The sequence below is a fragment of the Zootoca vivipara genome, chromosome 9, assembly GCF_965207765.1.
Source record: "Zootoca vivipara chromosome 9, rZooViv2.hap1.1, whole genome shotgun sequence".
NCBI lineage: Eukaryota > Metazoa > Chordata > Lepidosauria > Squamata > Lacertidae > Zootoca > Zootoca vivipara.
The window spans coordinates 43,635,679-43,660,302 of NC_142592.1; the positions used below are offsets into that span (position 1 = coordinate 43,635,679).

The 24,624-nt window shown below is 46.1% G+C and overlaps 2 protein-coding genes across 3 annotated transcripts; one reads left to right on the top strand and one right to left on the bottom strand.

Annotated features, from left to right (window-relative positions):
* The first annotated feature begins 795 nt into the window (after positions 1–795).
* Positions 796–7,528, top strand: SLC16A8 (solute carrier family 16 member 8). The gene is made up of 4 exons (XM_035127963.3): positions 796–1,024; positions 2,961–3,104; positions 4,006–4,875; positions 6,501–7,528. Exons 1-4 carry the CDS (start codon positions 796–798, stop codon positions 6,884–6,886), a joined length of 1,629 nt encoding a protein of 542 aa, XP_034983854.2. The 3' UTR covers positions 6,887–7,528.
* Positions 7,529–13,012: 5,484 nt separating this feature from the next.
* Positions 13,013–24,411, bottom strand: PICK1 (protein interacting with PRKCA 1). 2 transcript variants are annotated; one of them, XM_035128319.3, is made up of 13 exons: positions 24,137–24,411; positions 22,959–23,048; positions 21,959–22,070; positions 20,973–21,101; positions 20,804–20,870; positions 20,514–20,603; positions 19,520–19,573; positions 18,804–18,866; positions 18,161–18,294; positions 17,202–17,294; positions 16,644–16,694; positions 16,049–16,193; positions 13,013–14,720 (listed from the first exon to the last, which is right to left on the bottom strand). In XM_035128319.3, the coding sequence occupies exons 2-13, from the start codon at positions 22,997–22,999 to the stop codon at positions 14,467–14,469; spliced, it is 1,233 nt and encodes a 410-aa protein (XP_034984210.2). In that variant the 5' UTR covers positions 23,000–23,048; positions 24,137–24,411; the 3' UTR covers positions 13,013–14,466. The 2 variants fall into 2 exon arrangements, with proteins under 2 accessions (XP_034984210.2, XP_034984209.2); XM_035128318.3 differs by having other exon boundaries at positions 22,959–23,052; positions 24,137–24,400.
* Between the last annotated feature and the right edge of the window lie 213 nt (positions 24,412–24,624).

Consider the following 24,624-nt stretch of genomic DNA (forward strand, 5'->3'; position numbering starts at 1 on the left):
TTTCTTGTTAAATGAATCAACGGGATCAAGCCCTACCCTCCAGAGCAGGAGAAAACAGGCTTGAGATATTTGAAGATGGCTATAATATCTCCTCTCAGTTGCCTTTCCACTCCCCCAGGCTAAACATACCCAGCTCCCTCAAAAAACCGAAGAGGTCCTATATGTTATAGAACAATTCATTGGTTTTTGGTTGTATTATTGATGTTGAATTGAGATGTAAACCTAAGTGGCTTGAGACCAGACCAGCTTCCCTGAAAGAGTGACACTCCCCTTATATACTTACTGAATATTAAGATCTGCTTCAGAGGCCCTGTTCTGAGTGATCCTGCAAACAAAGCCAAGTGGGTAAGAAACAGGAAGAGGCCCCTTTCAGTAGTGGTACCCCAGTTATGGTATAGCCTTCTCAGAGAGTCTCAGCTGGTGACATCTTTATGGATTTTCAGAGACAGGGGAAAGACCCTTTTCCTCACAAACTGGGCCTCTTACATTTGAACTGAATTGTAAATTGTGTTTCAGTTGCATTTTAGTCTTAATTAATTGTCTTTAGTTCCTATTGCTTTGCGCTGCATTTTGATGCTGCAGCTATTGCCTTGCTGAGCAGCACTGTTAGTCCCCTGCATGAGTTTGCCTTCAGACTTCAGGCTGGAAGAGGGAGGGGAAGCACATGAACAGAAACAAGGCTGAAGGGAGACAATGGGAGCTGCTTATCTGCGTCTGCATCCTCTGTTCTCTTCTGTTCCTGCAGCACCCCTCATCTCGCTGGCTTCTGGGTTCCTCCCCTGCCCTGGTTGACCAATGGGGAAGGGCCATGCTGAGGACGGCCACCTGCCAGAAAGAGCAAAGCCTCCAGACGGTGGCTGGGGCTGGATAGTACTGTTGGGTTGCTTTGTCATCACTGGCTTTTCCTACGCCTTTCCAAAGGCAGTGAGCATATATTTCAAGGAGCTGATGCACGACTTCCATGTGGGCTATAGCGACACGGCTTGGATCTCATCTATCATGCTGGCTATGTTGTATGGAACAGGTAAGGATCCCACGACTCTGTCCCGTCAAACACTTCCTTGTCTGTGCTTATAAAATGTACACAGCCATGAAAGCAAAGATCCAGCCAAGGATCTCACTGGTTTATTGTGAGTGGCCTCCTTAACCACCTTCCTTCATTCCCACCAACCGTCTGCTGCTATTCTGAGCAGAGTGAGCTTTCACCCAGCTCCCCCCCCCCCTGGAATCCTATAACTTCAGCTGCCCTGGTGCCCCAGAACCCTGCAGTCCACAGCATTTCTGGCCCCCAGATCAGGGGGCAGGGGGCAGGAAAGCAAATAACTAATTCAGTCAACTTTCTTGTGTTGCAGTGGTCGAACGTTGTCAAGCATTCTTTGACATTGCTTTGCACATTGCAAGGCCAAAGGCTGGGGCAGAGAATGAAAGGCTTGCAGACAAATAGCCAGCAGTCAGAAGTCTGAGGTGCGAGGCTACTTTCCTGTTTGCCTATGAAGTATAACAGTGCCAGAGAGCATCTTCCAGACATTCAGGCAGTTCTTCTCCCAAGTGAGAAGGCTGAGTTTGCAGTGGTGCATTTTGGGGAGTGGGATGGGTCTGTCCACGCTGGTGAAGATTGGCAGTGCATCCTCAACGACAAGACTAAAGTTAGTTTGACCAGTTCCCTTCCACCTCTAGTTCAGCTGCCCCATTGACTGGACGCCAATCTCTCCAACTACCATGAAAACCTTACTGGCCCACATGGTTCTCTACTCCCTTATATGCTACTCCCAACTTGCTACTCAGGTCCACCTCCATCATTGGGATCTTCTTCTTCTTCTTCTTCTTCTTCTTCTTCTTCTTCTTCTTCTTCTTCTTCTTCTTCTTCCTCCTCCTCCTCCTCCTCCTCCTCCTCTGACAGATTCTGCCCACCCTGATTGGCACCGCAGGACCTTTGGCATATGGCCCTGTGGATGTTGTGTGCCTACTCTTGCTCTCCTGGAGCACCCCTCTGGGAATCACTTTCTCTTCACTATACTGTATGTAGAGAGGATAAGGAGATGCAGCGGCCGCATGATGAGCCCAGGAGTCTTTCAGCACACACTGTGTGTGTGTGTGTTGGCAGGGGGAGACCCCAGAGGGAGGGAGAAATGGAAGTGGAAGGAGCTGAGATGGTTGGGGCAACCTCCGTGCTAAGCAATCACTTTGGAGCTGTGTTTATGGAGGAAGGACTGAGGGAGAAAGCTGAAATGGATGGAGAGATGGAAAGTGAGGAGAAAGCAGGGAGAGAGCTGTGGTGTCCTAGGTAAAGGCAAAAAAGGTAAATGACCCTTGGACGGTTAAGTCCAGTCAAAGGCAAGTATGGGGTTGTGGCACTCATCTCGCTTTCAGGCCAGGGCAGCTGGTGTTTGTCCACAGACAGTTTTCTGGGTCATGTGGCCAGCATGACTAAACCACTTCTGGTGCAACGGAACACTGTGAAGAAAACCAGAGTGCACGGAAACACCGTTTACTTTCCCGCCACAGTGGTACCTATTTATCTACTTGTGCTGGTGTGCTTTCGAACTGCTAGGTTGGCAGGAGCTGGGGCAGAGCAATGGGAGCTCACCCCGCCAACCTTCTGATCAGCAAGCCCAAGAGGCTCAGTGGTTTAGACCACAGCGCCACCTGCGCCCCTATGTAGTGGCCTAGAGAGCGAGCTACATAATCCTGTAGTGCTGAAAACTCCACTAGCATTTGATCTGCTCCTGCCCAGCGCTGGTATGTGACTCACAACAGATTACTCACAAGGGAATGTCACCTTCAACATGAAAAGAAAAGTTCCTCCACCCGTGTTCTTAAGGATGGCAGACTTTTCTTCTATTGATAATAATGCAACCAATCACATGGTGACAGGAAATCACACCTTGCTTCACTTTCCCCTCCCCTTTTTATTTAACCCAGGCCTTTACTCCCTTTCTTGTTTCTTTGATTCTCTGCAGGGCCTGTGAGCAGCATTCTGGTGAACCAGTTCGGGTGCCGGCCTGTGATGCTTGTTGGGGGGCTCCTGGCTTCCTCTGGGATGATTCTAGCCTCCTTCACCACCAACATTATTGAGCTGTACCTGACGGCTGGTGTGCTGACAGGTTAGTGTTGGGCAAGTGGGCTGAGTGGAAAGCAGTGTCACATGGGAATGCATCTGGAAGTGATAGATGGCATGAGAAATTGTCAGATTGGTGTGAGAGTGCAAAAGGGAGGAAAGAACATAATGCTCGCAGCATTTTCACACACGCGATGCTAAATGTACCTCTTGGGCTCCTTTGGGCTACTTCTGAGCATTATTGGTGATATCAGCTAGGCTTCTATGTTTGCTTTGCAAATAATAATAGTCTGAAATAACTCTGAAGTGTTATAAATTGCTTGGATGAATTCTATATCCAGGAATTGGCTGTGCAATGGAGACAATGTATACAAAGTATCAAAGTGGTGATAATAATATAGCAATAAACCAAAACAAACCACCACAAACTGGCTAATAAATATAAAAGGGAATTTACTAGGATAGTAACTGGACTAAAGATAGACTAAAGACCATTCAAACAAACAAAAACATGTTACAATGCCATGTGCAGTCAATACTAGTTCTGCCAAAAACATGGAATGACTTATATGCACAGTGAACAATTAAAAGTCTGAATAAATGAACCATTCAACAAGTGGGTAATGTCCACTGTGCAATGGAGACCTCAGTACAGTCATACCTCATGTTGCGTCCGCTGCGGGTTACGTTTTTCCAGGTTACGAACGCGGCAGACCTGAAAGTGTTTACTTCCGGGTTTCGCCACGCATGCACAGAAGCGTACTGCGTGCTTCGTGCATGCACAGAAGCGTCACTCGGGTTGCAGACTTTTTGGGGTGCGAACGGCACCCCAGAACGGACAGGGTCCACAACCCGAGGTACCACTGTAAAGCTGATATACCAGGATCTTCAAACCTATACACCCTCTTTTCTCACCTATTACTCACAAATCATTTTATACCCCACAGGTTTAGGCATGGCTCTGAACTTTCAGCCTTCTCTGATCATGTTAGGTTCCTACTTTGACAAGCGCAGACCTCTGGCCAATGGGCTTGCTGCGGCCGGGAGTCCCGTCTTCCTTTCAGCCCTCTCTCCACTGGGCCAAGTCTTGCTGGAGAAGTTTGGCTGGCGAGGGGGGTTCCTCATCATGGGGGGGCTCCTGCTTAACTGCTGCACCTGCGGAGCACTCATGAGACCCCTGGAGCTGAATAGGAAGAAGGAAAGAGAGGAAGCCCAGGACAAATATGAAGCCAAAGAAATGCTGCCCATGGGAGGAAGGGCCGAAGAGGCTGTCAGCACCACGGACAGTGCCAAGAAATCAAATAAAGCCAAGAAGAAAAAGAAGCCCAGGAAAGGGAAGAAGCTGTTGGATTTTTCTATCTTCAAAAACCGGGGGTTTGTCATTTATGCCATTGCCAAGTTCATCATGGTCTTAGGACTCTTTGTGCCCACCATATTGCTAGTCAACTATGCCAAAGACTCAGGAGTGCCAGACAAAGAGGCCGCTTTCCTCCTGTCCATCATTGGCTTCATAGACATCTTTGCCCGCCCATCCTGCGGGGTCCTTGCTGGGATGAAGCGGGTGCGGCCCCATGTGACCTACTTGTTCAGCTTTGCTATGCTCTTCAATGGCCTGACAGATATCTTCAGCGCCAGGGCCACCGATTACACAGCCCTCGTCATCTTCTGCATTTTCTTTGGCATCTCCTACGGGATGGTGGGGGCCCTGCAGTTTGAAGTGCTCATGGCCATCATTGGGTCACAGAAGTTCTCCAGCGCCATCGGGCTTGTGCTGCTCATTGAGGCCTTTGCTGTGCTCATTGGACCACCCTCTGCAGGTAAGTCTTGGGCACCTGTTACCTGCACTCATTTCTGCAGAGCTTAATTGCGGGTGGGGCTTCCATGAAAAAGCACAACCCCAAGACAAAAACTTCATAAAAGTAATAATAAAGAACAGAGTGCATTTGAACATGTGCAGAAAGCTATCCCATCCCACTGATGAGTCTCTGTATATCTGTGGTTAGGAGCCAGGGTTTGGGGGTTTACTTTTTAATACATTTTTAGCTCACTCTTCTTCTTCTAGGGAGTTCATGCTTGATCTTCTCCCATTTTATTTGCACAACAATCCTTTAAGGTAGGTTAGGCTGAAAGAAGGGCTGGCCCAAGAGCACTATGTGGACTTCACAGCTCAGTAGAGATTTGAACTCTGGTTTCCCTGATCCTAGACTGACCCTGTAACCATCACACTGGCTATCAGGTCAGGGGTGTGTGACTTCTTAGGAGATTTGGCCACGTGAAGGTGCCACAACACCTTAACAATGTGTATCTCCTGGTAATGCCAATATTTCTGCTGAAATAGCTTGCAAATACCTTAGGGATTCTGTTCTCTCTTCAGCCAGCCTGACCTAACATGGTGGCTTCCTATCATGCCAATACTGGTTTATTTCACAGGATAGCACATCTCCAGTTTGCAGGTAGATCCCACTTGAAATTTACCTATGCAAATGGGCTCTCTGAGGAAGAACAGGCAGCTTACTATGGAAAGCACACATTCCTGCCTGCCTGCCTGCCTGCCTTCCCAGTTTCTGTGTGTTTCTTGGCTGGCTTAAAAAGGGATGGCTGACAGTGTTGGGAGTAAGTGACACAGCCATCTTATTTTTCTCTAAATCCTTTTTCATTCTGACTCCCCTCCACCTCTTACACACATATGCCTTAAAGTACTATGAAGTCCCCATTGGTTCATTTAATATACTACGTGATGGCAAAGCATATTTAATGCCAAGTGTGTTATTCCAGGGCGGCCCAAGGAGCCTGATCCCTACCTTTGCAATCCTCAGCATCACTCTCCCTTTGTTGCTTTTCTTCTACAAGCACACAGTCCCTCTTCCTGCTAGCCCAATGGGCTACCTAACATCACCATTAGCTGAACCCTGAAGCAGCAATGAGAACAGAGTTAAGCACTAGAAACTTGGGGGAGTAAGACTTAGAAGTGAGGGTTGTGAGCTGTGTGCGTAGAGGCCAGCCCCGATTCACCTCCAACCCAAGTTGGGGTGGGTAACATGTGGCCCTCGAGATGTTGTTGGACTGCAGCTTCCATCATCGTGGCCCATTGGGAAGCCACAAGTCAGCTACCCCTGCCTTAAAGAAACAACTTGCTCATCCTGCATTTACATAGTTGTATCCTACCATCTCTGCTGCTTCAGTGACCAGGCAGGGGAATGCATGGAACTAAGGAGAGGGGGAAATATACTGACTGTGGCTACCATTTTTTTGCCTTGATGTCTACATTTTGTGAGCTTTCAAGCAGCACAGGTTCAGTTTCTGAGGAAGTGCTTTAATATGGCATCAACATTGAAATTGTGGGAGGTTGCTATAATACAGATATGCTATTCTCTCTCTCTCTCTCTCTCTCTCTCTCTCTCTCTCTCTCTCTCTCTCTCTCTCTCTCTCTTAAAAATCCCAGGACGATTGGTGGATGCGCTCAAGAAATACGAGGTTATCTTCTACCTGGCTGGCTCGGAGGTTGTGTTGTCATCTATTTTCCTGGCTGTGGCTTCTTACTGCTGCCTGAGCAGGAAGGAAAAGAAGAACTCTCAGCCAGAGAACCCTCCTACAGGCGGAGGTGGCAGTGAAACAGAGGAAGCAGAATCAGATGTCCCGGAAGCAGAGGGTCACCCTGGAGACAATCACCACCTCTCCCGCAGCCTTAACAATGCAGGGGGTGATGCAGCTAACCACATTGCAGAGAACAGGAACATGGATGGAGCCGGCCGGCCGGAAGGGGAGGGTGCAGCTTTGGTACCAGGGGGCTGTGATGCTGACCAGACAGTGGAAAGAGACAGTTTTTAGCTATGTGGAGCTCAGCTTTGATGAACAAGAGACAATGTCGCTATTGTATGGGGTCTGGTCCAACCTAAGGAGGAGTGTATACGGAAAGCTGATGTTTCTGGATGCTGGGATGAGATACACCGTGTCTCAAGAATAGTGATGTTTATATGTGTAAAGGCAGAATGGTACAGTGGTACCTTGGTTTTTGAGCATCTTAGAAGTCGAACATTTCAGCTTTTGAACGCCGAAAACCCAGAAGTAAATGCTTCCGTTTTTGAACCCTTTTCGGAAGCCGAACTTGCCATGCAGCTTCCGTATTGAGTTTTCTGGACGTAATTGCTTCCAGAAATGCATGCTTCGGTTTTCAAATGTTTCAGAACTCGAACAGTCTTCCAGAATGGATTAAGTTCGAAAACCAAGGTTCCACTGTACTGTGAACAGAAATTTGAAGGAATACAAGCCATAGGGCTCTCCTGAATGGCTTGCAGAATTATGCAATGCTGTTCAACACAGCAGGGGGTTGTCCCCCATGTACTGACAAACATTTAAATTAGGAGGTTTTAATAATCAGTCTATATTTGATTCCTTTTTCTAAGCTACCTCTACTAATCCAGAGTTCAGCAAAGGAGGCTATCACATTGTAATCCTTACCCTTGGAACATAGCAAGCTGCCTTATGCTGAATCAAACTCTTGGGTCCACCACAGTCAGTATTGTCTGCACTGACTGGCAGCCGCTCTCCAGGGTTTCAGACCAGGGTGTCTCCCAGTTCTACCTAGAGATGTCAGCTTGCGACCTTCTGCATGCAGAGCTTTAACGGTTTCAGTATGTAGAATGGGGAGAGGAGTACCATATAGATCGGAAAGTCATATATCCATTTTGAAAGACTGACTGTGTGCCAAATCTTCAACGAGAGAGATGGTATGTAGCTAAGGAGATGCCAACTATTGGCCACATTTCTGTTGGGAAAAGAAGCTTCCATCAGTCCTAGGTGGATGTCAGATGGCTGCTATGTAGACCAGACTGTGTAACGAGAGAGGGTTCCCCCCCCCCTGGCCTAAAACAGGGATGGAAGACGGTAGAATGATTATGCTTTCAGGCATGCCAAGTAAATGTTCAATGCAAACATTTCAGGTAAGTTACACCATTAGCTTAGCACTCTAATGTAGCCCTCTTATATTGCAAGTGAGAGGAAAATGCCTTCTATTATTATTATTATTATTAGGCCAAAAATGCACCCTTAGTATTCTATCCACAACAGGGCTTCTGTCCCTTTAAGATGTTCTATGGCAGGTAAAAGTTATTCAGTGTTGCTACAGCAAGAAAAACTGTACCTGTTGGTTGTTGTGCTCTTTCAAAGCTCTTAAAGGGAAAGAAACCTTGTTATTCTTTTTGCAGTATGGCCAGCCTAGTCCATTGGTCAGGGGTTGCCACAGGCCAGGGTAGCTCTAGCTACTGTGCAACAGTCCTCCTTTGGTGGGAAAGGTTTGTGGCTGGAAAGAGGCCAAGCTAAGCAGCAAGCTAAGGTCCATATAGTTAAAGCTATGGTTTTCCCAGTAGTGATGTATGGAAGTGAGAGCTGGACCATGAAGAAGGCTGATCGCCGAAGAATTGATGCTTTTGAATTATGGTGCTGGAGGAGACTCTTGAGAGTCCCATGGACTGCAAGAAGATCAAACCTATCCATTCTGAAGGAAATCAGCCCTGAGTGCTCACTGGAAGGACATATCCTGAAGCTGAGGCTACAATACTTTGGCCACCTCATGAGAAGAAAAGACTCCCTGGAAAATACCCTGATGTTGGGAAAGATGGAGGGCACAAGGAGAAGGGGACGACAGAGGACGAGATGATTGGACAGTGTTCTCGAAGCTACGAACATGAGTTTGACCAAACTGCGGGAGGCAGTGGAAGACAGGAGTGCCTGGCGTGCTGTGGTCCATGGGGTCACGAAGAGTCGGACACGACTGAACGACTAAACAACTAAACAACAACAAAGCAGCATCCATCATCTATAAACAAAAAAGCCTTTCCTTTCATTGCATGGTATGAGATGGTCACAGGAGTCTAGGCAGGGGTTAAGAAAAAGTAGGTGCATCTTCTGAGTCGTCTGCCTTTAATACATAAATCTATCCTTTGTTCTTTACCCATCAGGGCTGCTAGTAGCATTTGTAGAGGTAGAAATACTAAGCATCCATGAGTAACGCCCTATATTTGTGCTGTTTCGTATGCCAATTCAGAATTTGCTTTACCTTCCATTCTACTGGAAGAATTACCCTTTGGAAATTGAAAGCTTGTGTGCACACATGCACCCCCACACACCCACACCATAGATCCAATTAAAAAACAATTGTCTAACTTGATTCTTGTACTGCACCAAAGATTCAGTCACAGACAAGTCCTTCAGTCTTGGCAGCCCAGTGCTACTATTTTGCATCTCCAAACAACAGCAAAATGTGGCACAATCTCTGCTGCTGCTGCTGCTGCTGCTGCTGCTGCTGCTGCTGCTGCTGCAGCTTCCACAGCATCCTAAACCTGCCTGATTCCAACTCTTTCCCAGGCAATCCTGGAAATTCAGCCAGTCCTTTATGCAGCTGAAGTTACTTTGGCTTTGATCAGCATACTGGATAACGAGTGGGATTCATAACTATGCTGTACCCCTTGCACTACAGCTGTGCCCTTCCTGAAAGGACATCACTTGCAATTTTGCAGCTCCTGGCAACAGGATCTCTCCAGCCAAATTGAGGGCACAAAAAGCAGCAGACTGCAAACCACAACCCCCAATGTAAATATTATTTTAACATGGCAGCATTTCCAGATGAGCTATTTATTTCCTCCAGATTCGGTTGCTATCCGACACCTTCGAGTGCAACTATCCTGTCATTTTTTTAACCACAAAAAGGCAGATAAGAAAAGGGATGGGACATTGCACAGGAAAGGCCAAGATAGCAGCCGAATGCTGGCAATGTCTTATGACCTTTGCACAAACCTGCCAGGATGATAGTTCAATACAGGCAGTAACGTATAACTTCTGAGGAGGTTTTGTACGAACAGTTTTTGTTAGAACTGTTGCTTAATTATGTGGATTGGCCATGGGTAATTTGCTGGCAGGTGGTGCTGTGGGTTAAACCACAGAGCCTAGGGCTTGCCGATCAGAAGGTCCACGGTTCGAATCCCTGCGATGGGGTGAGCTCCCGTTACTCGGTCCCAGCTCCTGCCCACCTAGCAGCTTGAAAGCATGTCCAAGTGCAAGTAGATAAATAGGTACCACTCTGGTGGGAAGCTAAACGGCGTTTCCGTGCACTGCTCTGGTTTGCCAGAAGCGGCTTAGTCCTGCTGGCCACATGACCTGGAAGCTGTATGCCGACTCCCTCGGCCAGTAAAGCAAGATGAGCGCCGCAACCCCAGAGTCAGTCACGACTGGACCTAATGGTCAGGGGTCCCTTTACCTTTAAATATTATTGACCCAATGGCTTCAGAGCAGGCTTGTGTGAAGTCCTTGCTTGCCTCTCACTTTCTTAGATATCCTTAAAATGCGTACAAATAACCGAACTGTGCAAAACAATTCTAGAATGGTAGGTGCCACAAAAGTCTGCCTGATATTTTTGTAGTATTTTATACCCCCCCCCTCCCAAAATGGCTGAAAACAATCAGGGTGAAGAGAAGAAAGGAAATTAGAAAGGGGACCCAGGACAAAACTAGCTGGCAGCCCCCTAATCATCTTGTCACGGTTAACTCAGTTTATGAGGGTTGCCTTTTTCTTTTCCCTTCTTGCATTTAGTGGGAACATTTGTCCTTCAGAGTGCTGCTGCTTGAAAACAGCATCTACTGGTACATGATTGTTACATTAGCATCTGGATTGAAAGCATGTTTGTGGTAATCATCCCACACAGGTAATCCCTTAACAGTCTCAAGGAAGACACCCCCATATCCTGAGGGATATTCCACTGCCAGCAATGTTGCACAAGCTGTAATTCCACGCCCCACCCCCTACATACTGTAAGGAACCAATGTTAGCAGTGACCAGCAAACAGCAGCCAAGAGGCTGAAATGAAACTGTGCACTTGAGCAGCAAGCAAATTAGGTTAAGGGCTGCTGAGGTCATGAAAGACCTGGATTTCTGGAGGAAAGCTACCGTACCTCCTTGGGCATACCTAAATCACATTTAATCTGCTTTACTCCCAGGTCTCCCAGAGACACCCTCTGCCAAATCCCTTCCTTCCGGTTGCCTCAGCATCCTGACCTCAGGTGCCCCAGGGCAGCACCTTAGAGGAACTGTTACATCACAGAAGGATCAGGCACTAAATGCAATGGTTGGCAGACTCAGTAGGAGGAAGGGTGTGCCACTGGGCCGTGTTGGCACTCAGAAAAAATATCATGATGAAGCTAGGAAGAGAGCGACGAGCTCATTTTTAATAAGCCATGAAGTGCAGCAGATCGAATTATTCCTGCAATAACTAAATAGCACATGGTAGCCTAGGTGTCCAAGGGTCAAGAGGATACTTCCTTATATCCAAGCAAGACAGTGGGATGCCCATTCAGCAACTGTCACAGTTCCTGCTTGGTTGCTTTTGTACATAGCCAGACACGTAGGTTGCGTCTTGAAGAAGCCCAGACCTTTCACTCTGTGACAACTAACACTGACCGCATGTAGCCAATCTACTGATCCTACAGACATCCCTGAGAGGAGCCGAGGACCCACACAAGCTGAAGGTTCTTGCATGTGTTGACTGAGTGGCTTTGTCATCAGATTCGACCGCCTTCTGAGCAGTACACCACCACATTCATCAAAAGCCCAATTAATAACTGGGGGGGGGGGATTAAATGTATTTTAGTGGGCAATTTCAGGGCAAAGCACCTCTGAAGAATCGTGCAGAAATGAAAATAAATCCAAGCAGGTCAGACACTTTCAAAAGCTTGCTGGTTTCTCTAACAGCCTAGCACAAGCCCGCTACTATCTACGGCTATGATATGGTCATTAGTGCCTCCACGAGCAAATCTTTATGTTTGGCTTCTCCCAGTCTCTGCTTCCTGGTGCCAAGAGAATGCTGCAGATATTACAGTGGCCGCTATGTGATATGAGCTTGAGGACAGAGCAGCCCCTGTGGGCATGTTCATCATGCACATGACACATATTCTGCAGAGTTTACAGCCAGACACACTGCTCACAAAGACCAATGTTATGGCCAGAAGTCTCAGCAGTTCTATCCAAAATCTTAGAGGGGTGCAGGCAGTGTGGAACACTATAACCACAGGCTTTGCTTACTAGAGCCATCGTCTCGTTTCCCAGTCTCTCTTCACACACACACACACACACACACACACACACACACACACACACACACACAGGATTTTCTCCTCAAACATGCTTGAAAATGTTGATTCTCAAGATGCCAAACAGTATCAGATCCTTGTGCAGAAAATGTATGGGTGCCCACCCTATACAGCACACATGTTGGGTTACCTAAGAAATGAGATTTAGAGACTCTCCGCTAAGCTCCTTACATGCCATTTCAATTCGTTCCTTACACATACCGGTAGTTCTGCTGCCAGCTGCATATTCAACATGGTAAAAAAAAAACATTAGGACAGCTTGTTTCTTACTTGCATAGCATTTATGAACTGCTAAGCATTGGTTCCCTTTGAAATAATATATATGTAACTTTTAAGCATGTTCATTTAGCCAGTGAAAGGTGTTGTACAGCAATCCCTAGGTGAATGCATGATCTGGAAGGGGGTGATCTGAACTTTAAGCCAAGGGACAGTCTAGGTTCCCGTACGCCTCCGTTGTTGTACGTTTCGGTTCTTGAATGCCGAAAACCCAGAAATGCTTCTGTTTTCGAACTTTTTTTGGAGCCTGAACGTGCGACACGGCTTCCACTGAGTGCAAGAAGCTCTTGCAACCAATGGGAAGACGCGCGTCGGTTTTCGAATGTTTTGGAAGCCGAACGGGCTTCCGGAATGGAATTCCGTTTGAGAACCGAGGTACCACTGTATATGGAGAGGTGCATATACTCCGTGCCATACTTTCCGACTGCAAAATTGATCAATAGTGCCTGCCCTTCATGGCTCTTCCTGTGACCAGGAACAAAAGGATCAAGGAGAGACAAGCCAAATGGTTAAGAAGCCAGGAGGAAAAAGGTAAGACAACCAAGTTCACATTTTTCTTTATTAGTCACACAACACATAAAAGCGCTCTGAAGAGTACGCTGGACCCACATGGTCTTTTCTTGGCCAGTCACAGAGAAAAACACAACAGAAATAAAAAACCAAGGGGAAAGCATATATGTCACAAATTTTATGCTCTTCTGTAGCTTCTTTCCTTGCCAGTTGGCACAATCTACATAAGAGTTAAGCTGAAACCAACACTCCTTTATTACCAAAATATCACTCTTGCTAATCAGGACAAAATGCCATTCCATTGCATGAAAAATCTCAGAATGATACAGGATTGGAATAGTTCCTCAGAAAACAAACAAGCATTCTCTCCCTGCCCCTCTTCCTTTGGTGTCGGAAGATTCATGTGGGCGAGTGAGGGGGGTGCAGACACTGGTCAAGGCGCATAATCGGCCCTCTGTCCTCAGATGCCACATTTCAAAAGGAATAAATGTGTAGGTGTAACAAAAGTGCAGTGTAGGAACTGAGAGCTTTGATGCTTAAACTGGCCATTTGATCTTTAACTTCAGCAAATCTATGGGCCTCATTCCATGGACAATCATTCCCCTACTCCAAGATATGTTTGTTTGTTTTTACAAATCTAACACCTTCTTAAATACTATATAAGGCTTAAGTTTTAGAAAACTTCATGCAGCAAAGCACCTAGGCAAGGTAGTGTAAAAGGCAGGCTGTGAGATCCTTAAAACCAGTGGAGATTGGGAACATAGACCAGGGTAAGGTCTCCCCAGTGTCAAGTTCCATATTGCTGGTCCATACTGACTTGATCCTGATGAGAAGAAGGATAGAGACAAAAACTTATTCTTCTGGATGTCCTTCCGATGCCCTTTATTGATTAGTCTCTCAGAGGCTGATCGTTCTGGCTTCACCCAGCTTCCATTCACCTTGATTCCTTTCTTATCTAATAAGAGCCATGCCTAGTAGTAGGGAAGGGGCATGTTGTAAGACCCGCCTACTAACAGCAAGGTAAGTTAAGAGGAAGAAGGAAGGAGACCAAACTTATCCCATTCTTCTCACACGCTGGAAAGCAGGAATGGGGACACGTTTTTGGACTTAGCTGATGCGCAAGAAGCATTTCTGACATTTTAGCTCATGAAAGCGTGTGTTTGTGTGTCCCCTGCACATTCAATCACAATGGGATGAGGTTCAAGGGTGTCCTCCCAGGTAGTTATCTCTTTCCTGCCACTTCCAGGGATGGGAGATTCGAGGGAAAGAGAGGCAAGGAAGGAGGAAATGGTTTTCTGAAAGAGGGATTGTGCAAAAGCACTTTCGGCACAAGCCCCCCCCCCAAATTGCCCACATCCAGAACAGAATCTTGATTCCCCGACTGGGCTTATATAGACAAAAAAAAAGTCACTGTGGACAAGTTGCCTAGAGAAATAGAATTTATCAGTCTCTGAAGGGATTTCCCACTTCATCAAGTCCATGAGCTCAGGCATCATCAATGAGCTTCTCGCCATTCTCTTCCTCCTTCCTGTTGCACTCGCGGCTTCCGCAACCTTCCTCTTCGTCCTCATCCTCTGCGCCGTCTGTGAAGACATCCTTCTGGCCATAGCTCAGCGTGGTACGTGCCAGGTCCACTTCGATGGGGAAGACGTCGGCATCCCGCAGCACCGCGTAGCAGTCGTCATAGTACTTGGAAAGGGTCGAGACAAAGCGCTGGAGCTGGAACACAATGTCTTGCACTGCAAGAGAGGACAGTCAGCGGTTAAGGGGTGGTAGCGCAGCACTTGTGTGTAGGAAGCCGGGACCCAACTTCCAGAGTCCTCACAGTTACTGCAACCCTTGTTTTTGGCAGCCTGGCTTATTAGTTCAAATGCTACTTACTGTTTAAAGCTGCAGAACAAAAGGCCTAAACACCAAATGCCGTGGAACCAAATAGGCATTTTGGAAATAGGCATTTTGGAACTCAATGGATATGACTTCCTGGTATAATATATGCAGCACTGCAAAGTGAAGGACCCAAAATGGATCAATTCAACCAAGCAGAGTCAGCAATTGTTTATAGACAAAAGGAAGGTCAGCTGACATACATGGGAGAGATCTCAAGGTGCAGGGGGTCTCAATAGAAAGCAGCTCCACAACAGAGCTATTTATTATTTTATTATACCTGACCCTATTGTGTTGTTATGGGATACAACCAGGGCTTTTTTTCCAGCTGGAATTAAGTTCCGGCACCTCTCAGGGGGCACCACTGGCAATCTAAGAGAACAAGGGAGGTGTTCTGCCACCTCTTTTTCTAGAAAAATAAGCACTGGATACAACATTTTGAAAAGGTTCTCCTGTGTGCATCTCCCCCCCCCCTTCCTCCTAAAAAAGGACACAGTTGTTCATGCTGCTCAACACTCCTTAAGCTCTAAGGTCACTTTTTCAAAAAAAGAAAAGGTTTTTTTAATTAAAAAAAATCACACATCACAGTGTTCTATGCTTGATCTTTCAGCTTCACCCCAGAGGGCTCCCCCAGCACAGACACCTCTCTAATTCAACCTCCCTCCACACTGTATGTCTGATGTCCTAAAGTTACTCTGAAACATCCCTCTGCTTTTCTAGTTCCAGCGACATTAATGTTCTTATCCCACTACAGCAAAGGCAGGCAAATAAGTTTCTATTTGTCACACACACAGATCTGGAAAAGTCAAAACAAGAGTGATAGAAAGGTCCAGAATCTGGGTGTGTTTCGTGTGAAGACCAACACAGTTCTTTACATCTTGGCTCAGCTGCTGGCTCATAAAACATCTGGATCTTGGTTTGCCAGTTACCCATCCCTGCACGGGAGCAATGGCACATTTGGCTGAATAGCTGGTGTACTTTAAGACGGGGTGGGGAAGAACACAGCCAGCCTCAGGTAAGAAGTAGTAGCATGCTTGATGGCAGTTGAACATTGTTGGCTCCAGATGTTGTTGGAGTCCATCTCCCATCAGCCCCAGCCAGCATGGCCAATGGTCAGGGATGAAGGGAGTTGTAGACATCAGAGTCTCTACAAACTATTCTTTGGAAAAGGCAACCCACTCACCATGTTTCTGGTCCAGCAGCTCCATCTTTTCTAGCACATCCTTCCGCATCTTGGCAAAGCGCGTCCTTGCCTCCTGGCGGCAACGCAGGATTAAGCGGTATTCGTAATTCCCAGTACTGACTCGGTAGAGAGGCTCTCCCAGCGCCTGCCCAAAATACGACATCAATGTAGCAACCAACCACAAATCGTCCAATGGCTTCACATATGGCTAAATGCTTCCCTAATGTGCCCTGCCAAACTTCTCGCTTGATCATGCTGCAACCCTGGTTGGCCAACAGCCAAACATTAAAAGCTATACATCCTGTTAGCTGCTTGCTTGGCAAGGTGCAAATAACCACAGCACTTGAAGTAAGTTCTAATCTTAGTTCATAAACTGACTTCCCCAAGCCACAATTTAGAGTTGGGGGAAACTGACACTGTCATAAATAGTGTCAATCTGTACATCAATGTAAGATTCAGAAGAGCATGAGCATAGTACACTCACCCCTGCATTTAAGTCTGTGGAAGCAGGCAAGCAGGCAATAGAGGCACCTATGAGCAAAGATGGGCCTATGGTGGGATGTAACCACTGTGCATGCTAGTGCTCAGTACTTACAATGCAGCTGTATTCCTCATCATCCATCTCCTTCACCTTGAGACAGTAAGACTGAAAGGGAATAAGAAATAAGCAGTGTTACAAACTACTCCTACCATCCAGACAGACAGATTGGGATGTGCTTTTAAGTGGGGATGGACAGAACTGCCACTTCTAATTTCTACAAGTTCCACATTTCTTCCAATGGTGGATGTGCACACACCATGCATTGAAAGCACAGTTCCCAGTAGCCTTAATGAACTACAGTTCCCAGGACATAGGATGGGGACACAGGAGCTGTATTCTGGTGGTGCCAGTTTCCCTTGGCTTGATATATCTGACCTGGGCGTGCAAGGCAAAGCCATCGGCAGGTCCCTTGCATGAAATGTCTACTTGTTCTGAATGTTTCCATGACTTACCATTTTAGGAAGCCTGAGTGAACAAACAGATCCTTCTGTAATTGATCCTTTCCCCCTTGTTCACCACCGGCAGAGCGCCCGGGACCCACTATTGTCAGTATTTCAGCCTATGCGGACCACTCCCTTGAGCATTCTTAATAACAATAAAAGAACAGCTTACCAAATACTCAAACTTGACATCCAGATACTTCTTGATAGTTAGCCTTGTGTCAGGAATGGCCTTGTTCAGGTAAGTGTTCAGGTCAGTCAGCATCTGTAAGGAAAGGCTGAACAGTAAAAAATGTAGGACCAAACAGAGCGGAAAAGGTTCTTCTGCATGCAACAAGCCTAGTAATCTCAAGAAGTGGATGTGATCTGTGAATGTCAACCCTTCCGTCAGCTCTCAGCATGGTTAAAACACTGGATGCACAACGGAGCCTCCCTCTCACTTAAGAGGACCTGATGTGACATTTGTGGCACATCTATTAGCCAATCTGAGGGAGGCTCTGCTCACCACTCCTGTTATTGGTCAGATCCAAAGCCACGTAAAATTAGCACCCTTCTGTCACTTCCACGTACTCCCCTGTCTTAGTTCAAGGCATTCCAAGTCTATGAGCCCCCCTTCCCCCACCACTACCCCATATCTGACTTCCTCTGTTTTAATGGACCTTGATGTGTCCCTGCCTAGCTGGGAGAGGTGATGTGGAGAGAGCAGACAAGCAGAGCTAGATGAAAAGCCCAACATAACAGCGAGGAAAGAGCTGTACTACAACTGGCCTAACACCACCTTTTGTCATCCAACACTGTTACCCCTTTTATCGAGCCTTATCTGCCTCGCCTCACTTTTGCCCTCTATAGGAGACTGCAAACCATTTATTCTTATTCTTAATTGAATTTATATACTGCCCTATACCCGGGGGTCTCAAGGTGGTTCACAGTGTTACCGTAGTCTCTGTAAAATACCCCGGACATTCCCTGGAAGGTGATGAACTCCCCTTCCTTGGAGGTTTTTAAGCAGAGGTTGGATGGCCACCTGCCACAAATGCTTTAGCTAAGATTCCTGCATTGCAGGGGGTTGGACTAGACGACCCTTGAGGTCCTTCCAACCCTACAAAATTCTACAATTCTATGTTTCTTTACCGGTTTGATAGTTTTTAGAAGGCGGATTCCAAACTTCTCAATGCTGCGATGGGCATCTGCAAATTTCACAAAGGCTTCGCTTGCAGCTGGTTGAGGCTCCCGTACACCAATGACCGAGAAAACATCACCAAATGCTGGGCAAAAACAGCAAAACATGCAATTGGGGACCATAGTCAAAATAACAGGTGCATTTTCAGGCTTGTTGTTTATCATTCTGGACTATTTCCTCATTTCAGTTCATGATCATTACCATAGTATAAACATCATGCTTTTACTACTTCAAATGTCACCACACCCCTGCCAGCAAATTCAGAAGACACTGCCCCACCTACCTAACCACAATGGAGTCCCATACTGCTCTGAGACTAAAATTGGCTGCAACCCCACAGGTATCCTCCACGCCCACCATTATCAGTCATTTGCTTCATGATGTTCCCTGCTCTCCAGTGAAATTGGAAAGGCTTTCCTCCAAGCAGCTTATGGTGTGGGGTGCTTTTTTGCTTGGGGGTGGTGGGTGGGTTGTAGACAGGGTGGTGAGCAGCACAAGCAGGGGTGGAGCCCCTAGTGCTGGCAGAGGCAAACTCGGCCCTCCAGATGTGCCATGATTTCGTCACAACCTGAAAGTCTTCTGGTCTGTGTTTACCTCTGTGAGTTTGAGAAAGTTCAAAGAAAGCTCTGAGGAGACTCTTTGTGTGTTCCGTCATGCCTAGACAGAGTTGGAGGAAAAAACCAAAACATTCACTATTGACATGGGGTGGGAAATCATTACTTTTAAATTCAGGACATTAGCACCACAGCAGCCATTTGGGAAAAGAAAACAAAGGCCAAGTGTGGTTGGGGGAAATCTCCACTGACTTCACCTTTTGTACCATGAGAAAAATGTAGCCTATGCTGGTTCTTGTCCGTGAGACTTCCTGCAGGAAAGACTGGGTGGCAAGAGCAGTACTGATCTGATGTCATTAACTGCTCTCCTCCTGGGTTGGTTTCTGTGTGTGCGTGCACCCAGGGGCATGCAAGTGATTCTTGGGTTTACTCTTTGCCCTACCAGCAAGACCAAGGCAAAAAAACTGTGGTAACATAAAGGGTGTCAGTTGGTTTGTTCTAGGGTGAAGCATTTACCTGTCCCCACTGAAAACAACTCTGCAAGCCCTCTTAAAGATTTAAGTGATAGAAAAACAGGATATAAATCCAATAAAGAAAATAAATGTTGCCTCTTATCTACTATGCATATATCGGGGTAGCCTCTTGGGCTGAAACCCTACAAGCTTATTGGCCATGAGGGTGAGATATGTTCCTCAAAACATTCAATCCTTCAATAAATGATCAACATCACAGCAAGGAGGGAAAATGTCTATTTACCTTTGTATAGCTCTGCAGTCCTCTCCAGCTCTTCCAGTCTTTTTACTAACCCATCTACCAAGAGAGAGAGAGAGTAGGGATCCATTATTACAATGAGAGTTTTATCCCATAAGAGCTGAAGTCCTCTAGTTAGGGTTCCCATTGTCAGAGCTTTCACAAATGCACATTCACGACACAGATTTATGAAACAGGCATCAAGGCACATAGAAACAAATGTGGAATTGCGGGTGTATATGCTGTGCAGAGAAAGGCAACCTCCTTCATGTCACCTAGAAAAGAGAATGAAGAATGACAAAGCAATGGTGCCCAGAGAGCGAACTAACAAAAGAAGTGTGTATCTGAAGAAGCGTGCATGCACACGAAAGCTCATACCTATGACAAACTTAGTTGGTCTCTAAGGTGCTACTGGGAGAATTTTTTATTTTATTTTTTGTTTTAACAAAAGTTTGAGCAGTGATGAGGCAAGTGAGAAAGAGGAAGAGAAAAGTTGTCAGACAGACTTTAGTGCAGGAAAAGAATGCCTACAACTGAAGGAGAGGGTCCTGAAATCACACATCTTTTCACAAATTCAGGAGAAAGAATACTGTATTTGGATTCTCCAGTTCATCAAATTTCTGCCAACTTTCACTGTCAGCCTTGTGATATAGCACAATGAAATGTTCAAGTACTTCACACATATAATCGCATTAATCTTTACAGCAATCCTGTAGGTAAGGGGAAATATTATTACTCCTACACTGCAGATGAGAGGCTAAGGTGGAGACAGAGAAGGCTGCCGAAGGAGGTGAGATTTGAACTGAGGAATTTCTGGTTCACATCTCATTATTTAGCCCAGGTCTCAATGCCACAAAATCATGAGCCGATGCAGAAGGCCACTTTCAGGACAACACACACTTTTTGTAAGTGTGTGGGAATGCTAACTAACATAGTCCTTGGCATCGCTTGGCACAGTCACAGAGGGCAAGTGTGAATGTCCTCCTTGAATGCTGCTTACCATTGCAGAGGATGGCTCGGCTCAGTCCCAGGGCATCTGCTGTCCCTGAGCTCATGTTCTCTACCAGGCGGTGCTTCACTTTCTTCAGCACTATATTCCAAGAAGGAAACACACTCCGTGAGCAGAACCATTTCTCTATGCCAATAGCACAGCAATTATACTATTATATCTAGTCAGACAGAGGAAGCCCAATGAAGAGGAAATGATAACTGGGCTAATTATAAAAGAAAAGCCAGTCCTGTTTACTACATCAGCATTACGAGGGAGGCTGAGAGGTCAATATGACATACCAATATCTAATGTCTTTCCCTGCTTTGGATCAGCCTGGAGTTTGTTGTAATGAATCGTCACTTCTCCCTGGAACAGGAAAAGCCAGAGCTATTGTTCTGCAATTGAGGAAGGCGGACGACTTCCACTGAAAAGCAACATGCACCCCAGAAACCCCTTCCTACCTCTCACCTTCACCACCTGTATCATTTTGGCCACTTCTACTTTGGTTTTCCCTTTGACTGACTTCCCATTCACACCTGTGATTTCATCACCAGCTGCCAAAGTTCCATCCTGAGCTGCAGGACTGTTATCAAAAACCTAAAGAGGAAGACACAGTGAAGGTGAAAGCAGGAAAAAGGCAAAGACAGGAGTAAGGAACCAGGATGGCAGAACGTCTGTTTTTATGCCCCTTCGCTCTTATTACTATTTATAAAAAAATCTTTAAACCTCAGATTTGTCACTCATATCAATTTCATGAATGTTGTTGTTGCACACACTATCATGATAAAATGCCCCCCCCCCCACTTACGGAAACACCATTATCCCAGGAGGGATACCTCTGACTCTGCATTACTCTATGGTGAAAAACTAATATTGGAGACCAATAAAAAAACATATTCATCATCCCATCTGCTCACATATTTGCTGGATCACCCAAATTAAACAGCCTAATTTCAAATTAAAAATGGCTGTTCTTCACATTTGTGTAGGTCAAAAATTCAAATTTGTTAGATACCAGGAAAATGTCCTTAGTGTCACTTGTGACACATGCCCTTGCAGGTGAAAAATGCTGAATATTTTCAGCAATGGACCATGAGATTTCCCCTTAGGATTTATTTTTAGGTCACACACATGAAATTCAGTAAACTTACTAATAATATAATTCTTTACAAGTCCATGAAGTATTTTAAAGAGAAAAAGAGCAAATAACAACGGACCAATAGACCAATACAGCTAACTTGCCAAATCTGCCACTCAGGTTGCCCTGTGACAGACAGGAAGGCATTGGGGGACAATGTTTTTGCATTTATGTCCAAGGCTGTTGCTGGCAGAAGTCCAATGAAACTGAGAATTACACTATGCTCAAAACTGTGTGGTCCAATCTCACCCTCAGTGCAATCCTAACTGCCCTTCTTTTCCCAAGGATAAAACACTCCTCTCCTAAATACACCAACCTGAACTATATAGAGGCAGGGACAGTACTGAGCTCCTCCCCCGATGCTGATACCAATCAGATTTTGAGGGTCCTTTTTCAAGACCACTGTCCCAGGCACAGTGGGAATCCCCCTAGAATAAAACAGAGGTACAGAAATTTGCATAAAAGTGGGTGCCACCATCACCATCTCTGCTTTTCGAATATATTGTGGAATATATTGGGACAGCAACAGTCACATAAGAAACATAACACACGGGAAACACAGTAATTAAATTATTAGAGAAAGGGAAATCGTATTATGTGTTTACATACATAAGAGTAATAACTATAACTTCTCCTTTCCAGAAACAAACCCTCATTCCTGTTCCCTCATAATATTAAAAACATAGTATCCAACCCAAGTAGGAGAGATGTCTTTATGAACTGAATTAAGCCCCAAAACCACGTCATATGCATAAGGTAAAGGTAAAGGGACCCCTGACCATTAGGTCCAGTCGTGACCAACTCTGGGGTTGCGGCGCTCATCTCGTGTTATTGGCCGAGGGAGCCGGCGTACACCTTCCAGGTCATGTGGCCAGCATGACAAAGCTGCTTCTGGCGAACCAGAGCAGCACACGGAAACGCCATTTACCTTCCCGCCATTGCGGTTCCTATTTATCTACTTGCACTTTGACGTGCTTTCAAACTGCTAGGTTGGCAGGACCTGGGACCAAGCAACGGGAACTCACCCCGTCGCGGGGATTCAAACTGCCGACCTTCCAATCAGCAAGCCCTAGGCTCTGTGGTTTAACCCACAGTGCCACCCGCGTCCCAACGTCATATGCATATTAGCTCTAAATTCAACCCTCTATATTCAGGCTTATTTTTTAGGGTGCTCATTCCACTTCCCCCCAACTTTTCTGTGGGTGCAGTCCAAAAAGTTGACAGTACTCATTCCTTATCTGGACAGCTCCTTTTTTCCAGAAAAAAAATACATAGAAACCTACTGAGTAAAAAGAAAAGAGAAGTAAGACACTTACAGCTTGTCCTCTTCAATGTCATAGTCCAGGTCTGCAAACATGATTCCAGACTATTGATGGCTTCTTGTAGGAGACTCTGATTGCTCCAAACTACCTGGGAAGGAGAGCAAAAACCCACCATCACCTAAGAAGTGATTTGCTACTTCTGAAAGCTCTCTGTCCTCAGTTTTAAATTGATTTGCTGCTGCTGTTTTAAAGTAAATAGTGACTTTGTTACGTTATTCTGGTTGTATGTTGTTGTTTGTTCATTTTTGTTGGTTTTAATCCCTGAAAACCAGGCATCCCCAAACTGCGGCCCTCCAGATGTTTTGGCCTACAACTCCCATGATCCCTAGCTAACAGGACCAGTGGTTGGGGAAGATGGGAATTGTAGTCCAAAACATCTGGAGGGCTGAAGTTTGGGGGTGCCTGCTGTAAACCATCCAGATAACTTTGGCTGTAAGGCAGTCTAAAAACAGTATTAAATAAATTAATAAAGTGCTCCAGAGCACACAAATCTCACTGCAGGTAAGTCAGTGCCATGACATAAACTATGCTTCCCCATCCCAGTACTCAAAGTAACATCTGAATCAGCTCTGACTGGTGGTTGACTGTTCCTCCAAAATGCACAGAATGGATGCTGTACATACAATAAGAGAACGGACCATTTTCTTTGTTATACAATTTCATGGCTCCCGTATTTTTAATGCACAGAATTCTATATCCATGTACCAGCATGAATACTTTTTGTAGCTCAGGCATGGCTGTATTGATCTACCTTTTGGCCTGGTTCATATACCTAATAGAGAGAGGAGGTTGCTTTCACTAGAGAAATTTAGTTTTCGTTCATCTAGCGTTGCTTGTGTGTGTGTGTGTGTGTGTGTGTGTGTGTGTAAAGCCTAGAAAATGAATTTCATTTAAACATCACATTCTTCCAAACATCACAATACTACCAACAGTGGTTAATAATAATAATAATAATAATAATACAACCACCAGCAGCTACATAATGCCATCCCGACTTTTTCTTCACAACAGCCCTTACGGGGTAGGCTTGGGGGAGGGGAACTGCGAGACTCTCCTCCCGCCACAGGTACCGCCCGAGTTCCCCTTTACAACCCATAAGAAGGAGCGGGATATTATTATTATTATTATTATTAGTGGTGGGGGGAGGGGGTTGCCCTGCCTTTTCCCCTCACCGGAAGCGCCTGGCTGGAGCTCAGCATCCGCATCCACCTGCTCGCTTTCTCCTCGCCTCCTCTACCTGTCAAGCCCAAGCGGCTCCCCCTGGATTCTCCACGTCAGTGCCAAACCTCGCCGGAAGCCCCCGCCCACTTCGCTTGCATAGCCACGCCCCCCTCCGAGGTCCAAAGGCTGTCAAAGGAGGTTAGGAGAGAAAAGAAGGAACCCGAGCCCGCTCGTCTCTCGCGATAACAACACTTCGAACGCCGCGGATTGGCGTCAGAATGGGAGGAGGGAAGCAGTTGGTTGCCGCGGTAACAGGGGTAGAACGCGTCGACGTCGCAGTGAAAAGGGGATGTGGGCGGGGCCTAGCAGCCTCCCGGGCTAGGCGGGCGGGCACGATGACGTGTGACGGTCCTAACTAAGGGGAAGCTCAGCTGCAAAACCGCAGAATTGCAGTCTATTAGGCGATTTAATTCTGCGACATGCATGTGGATCTGAATTT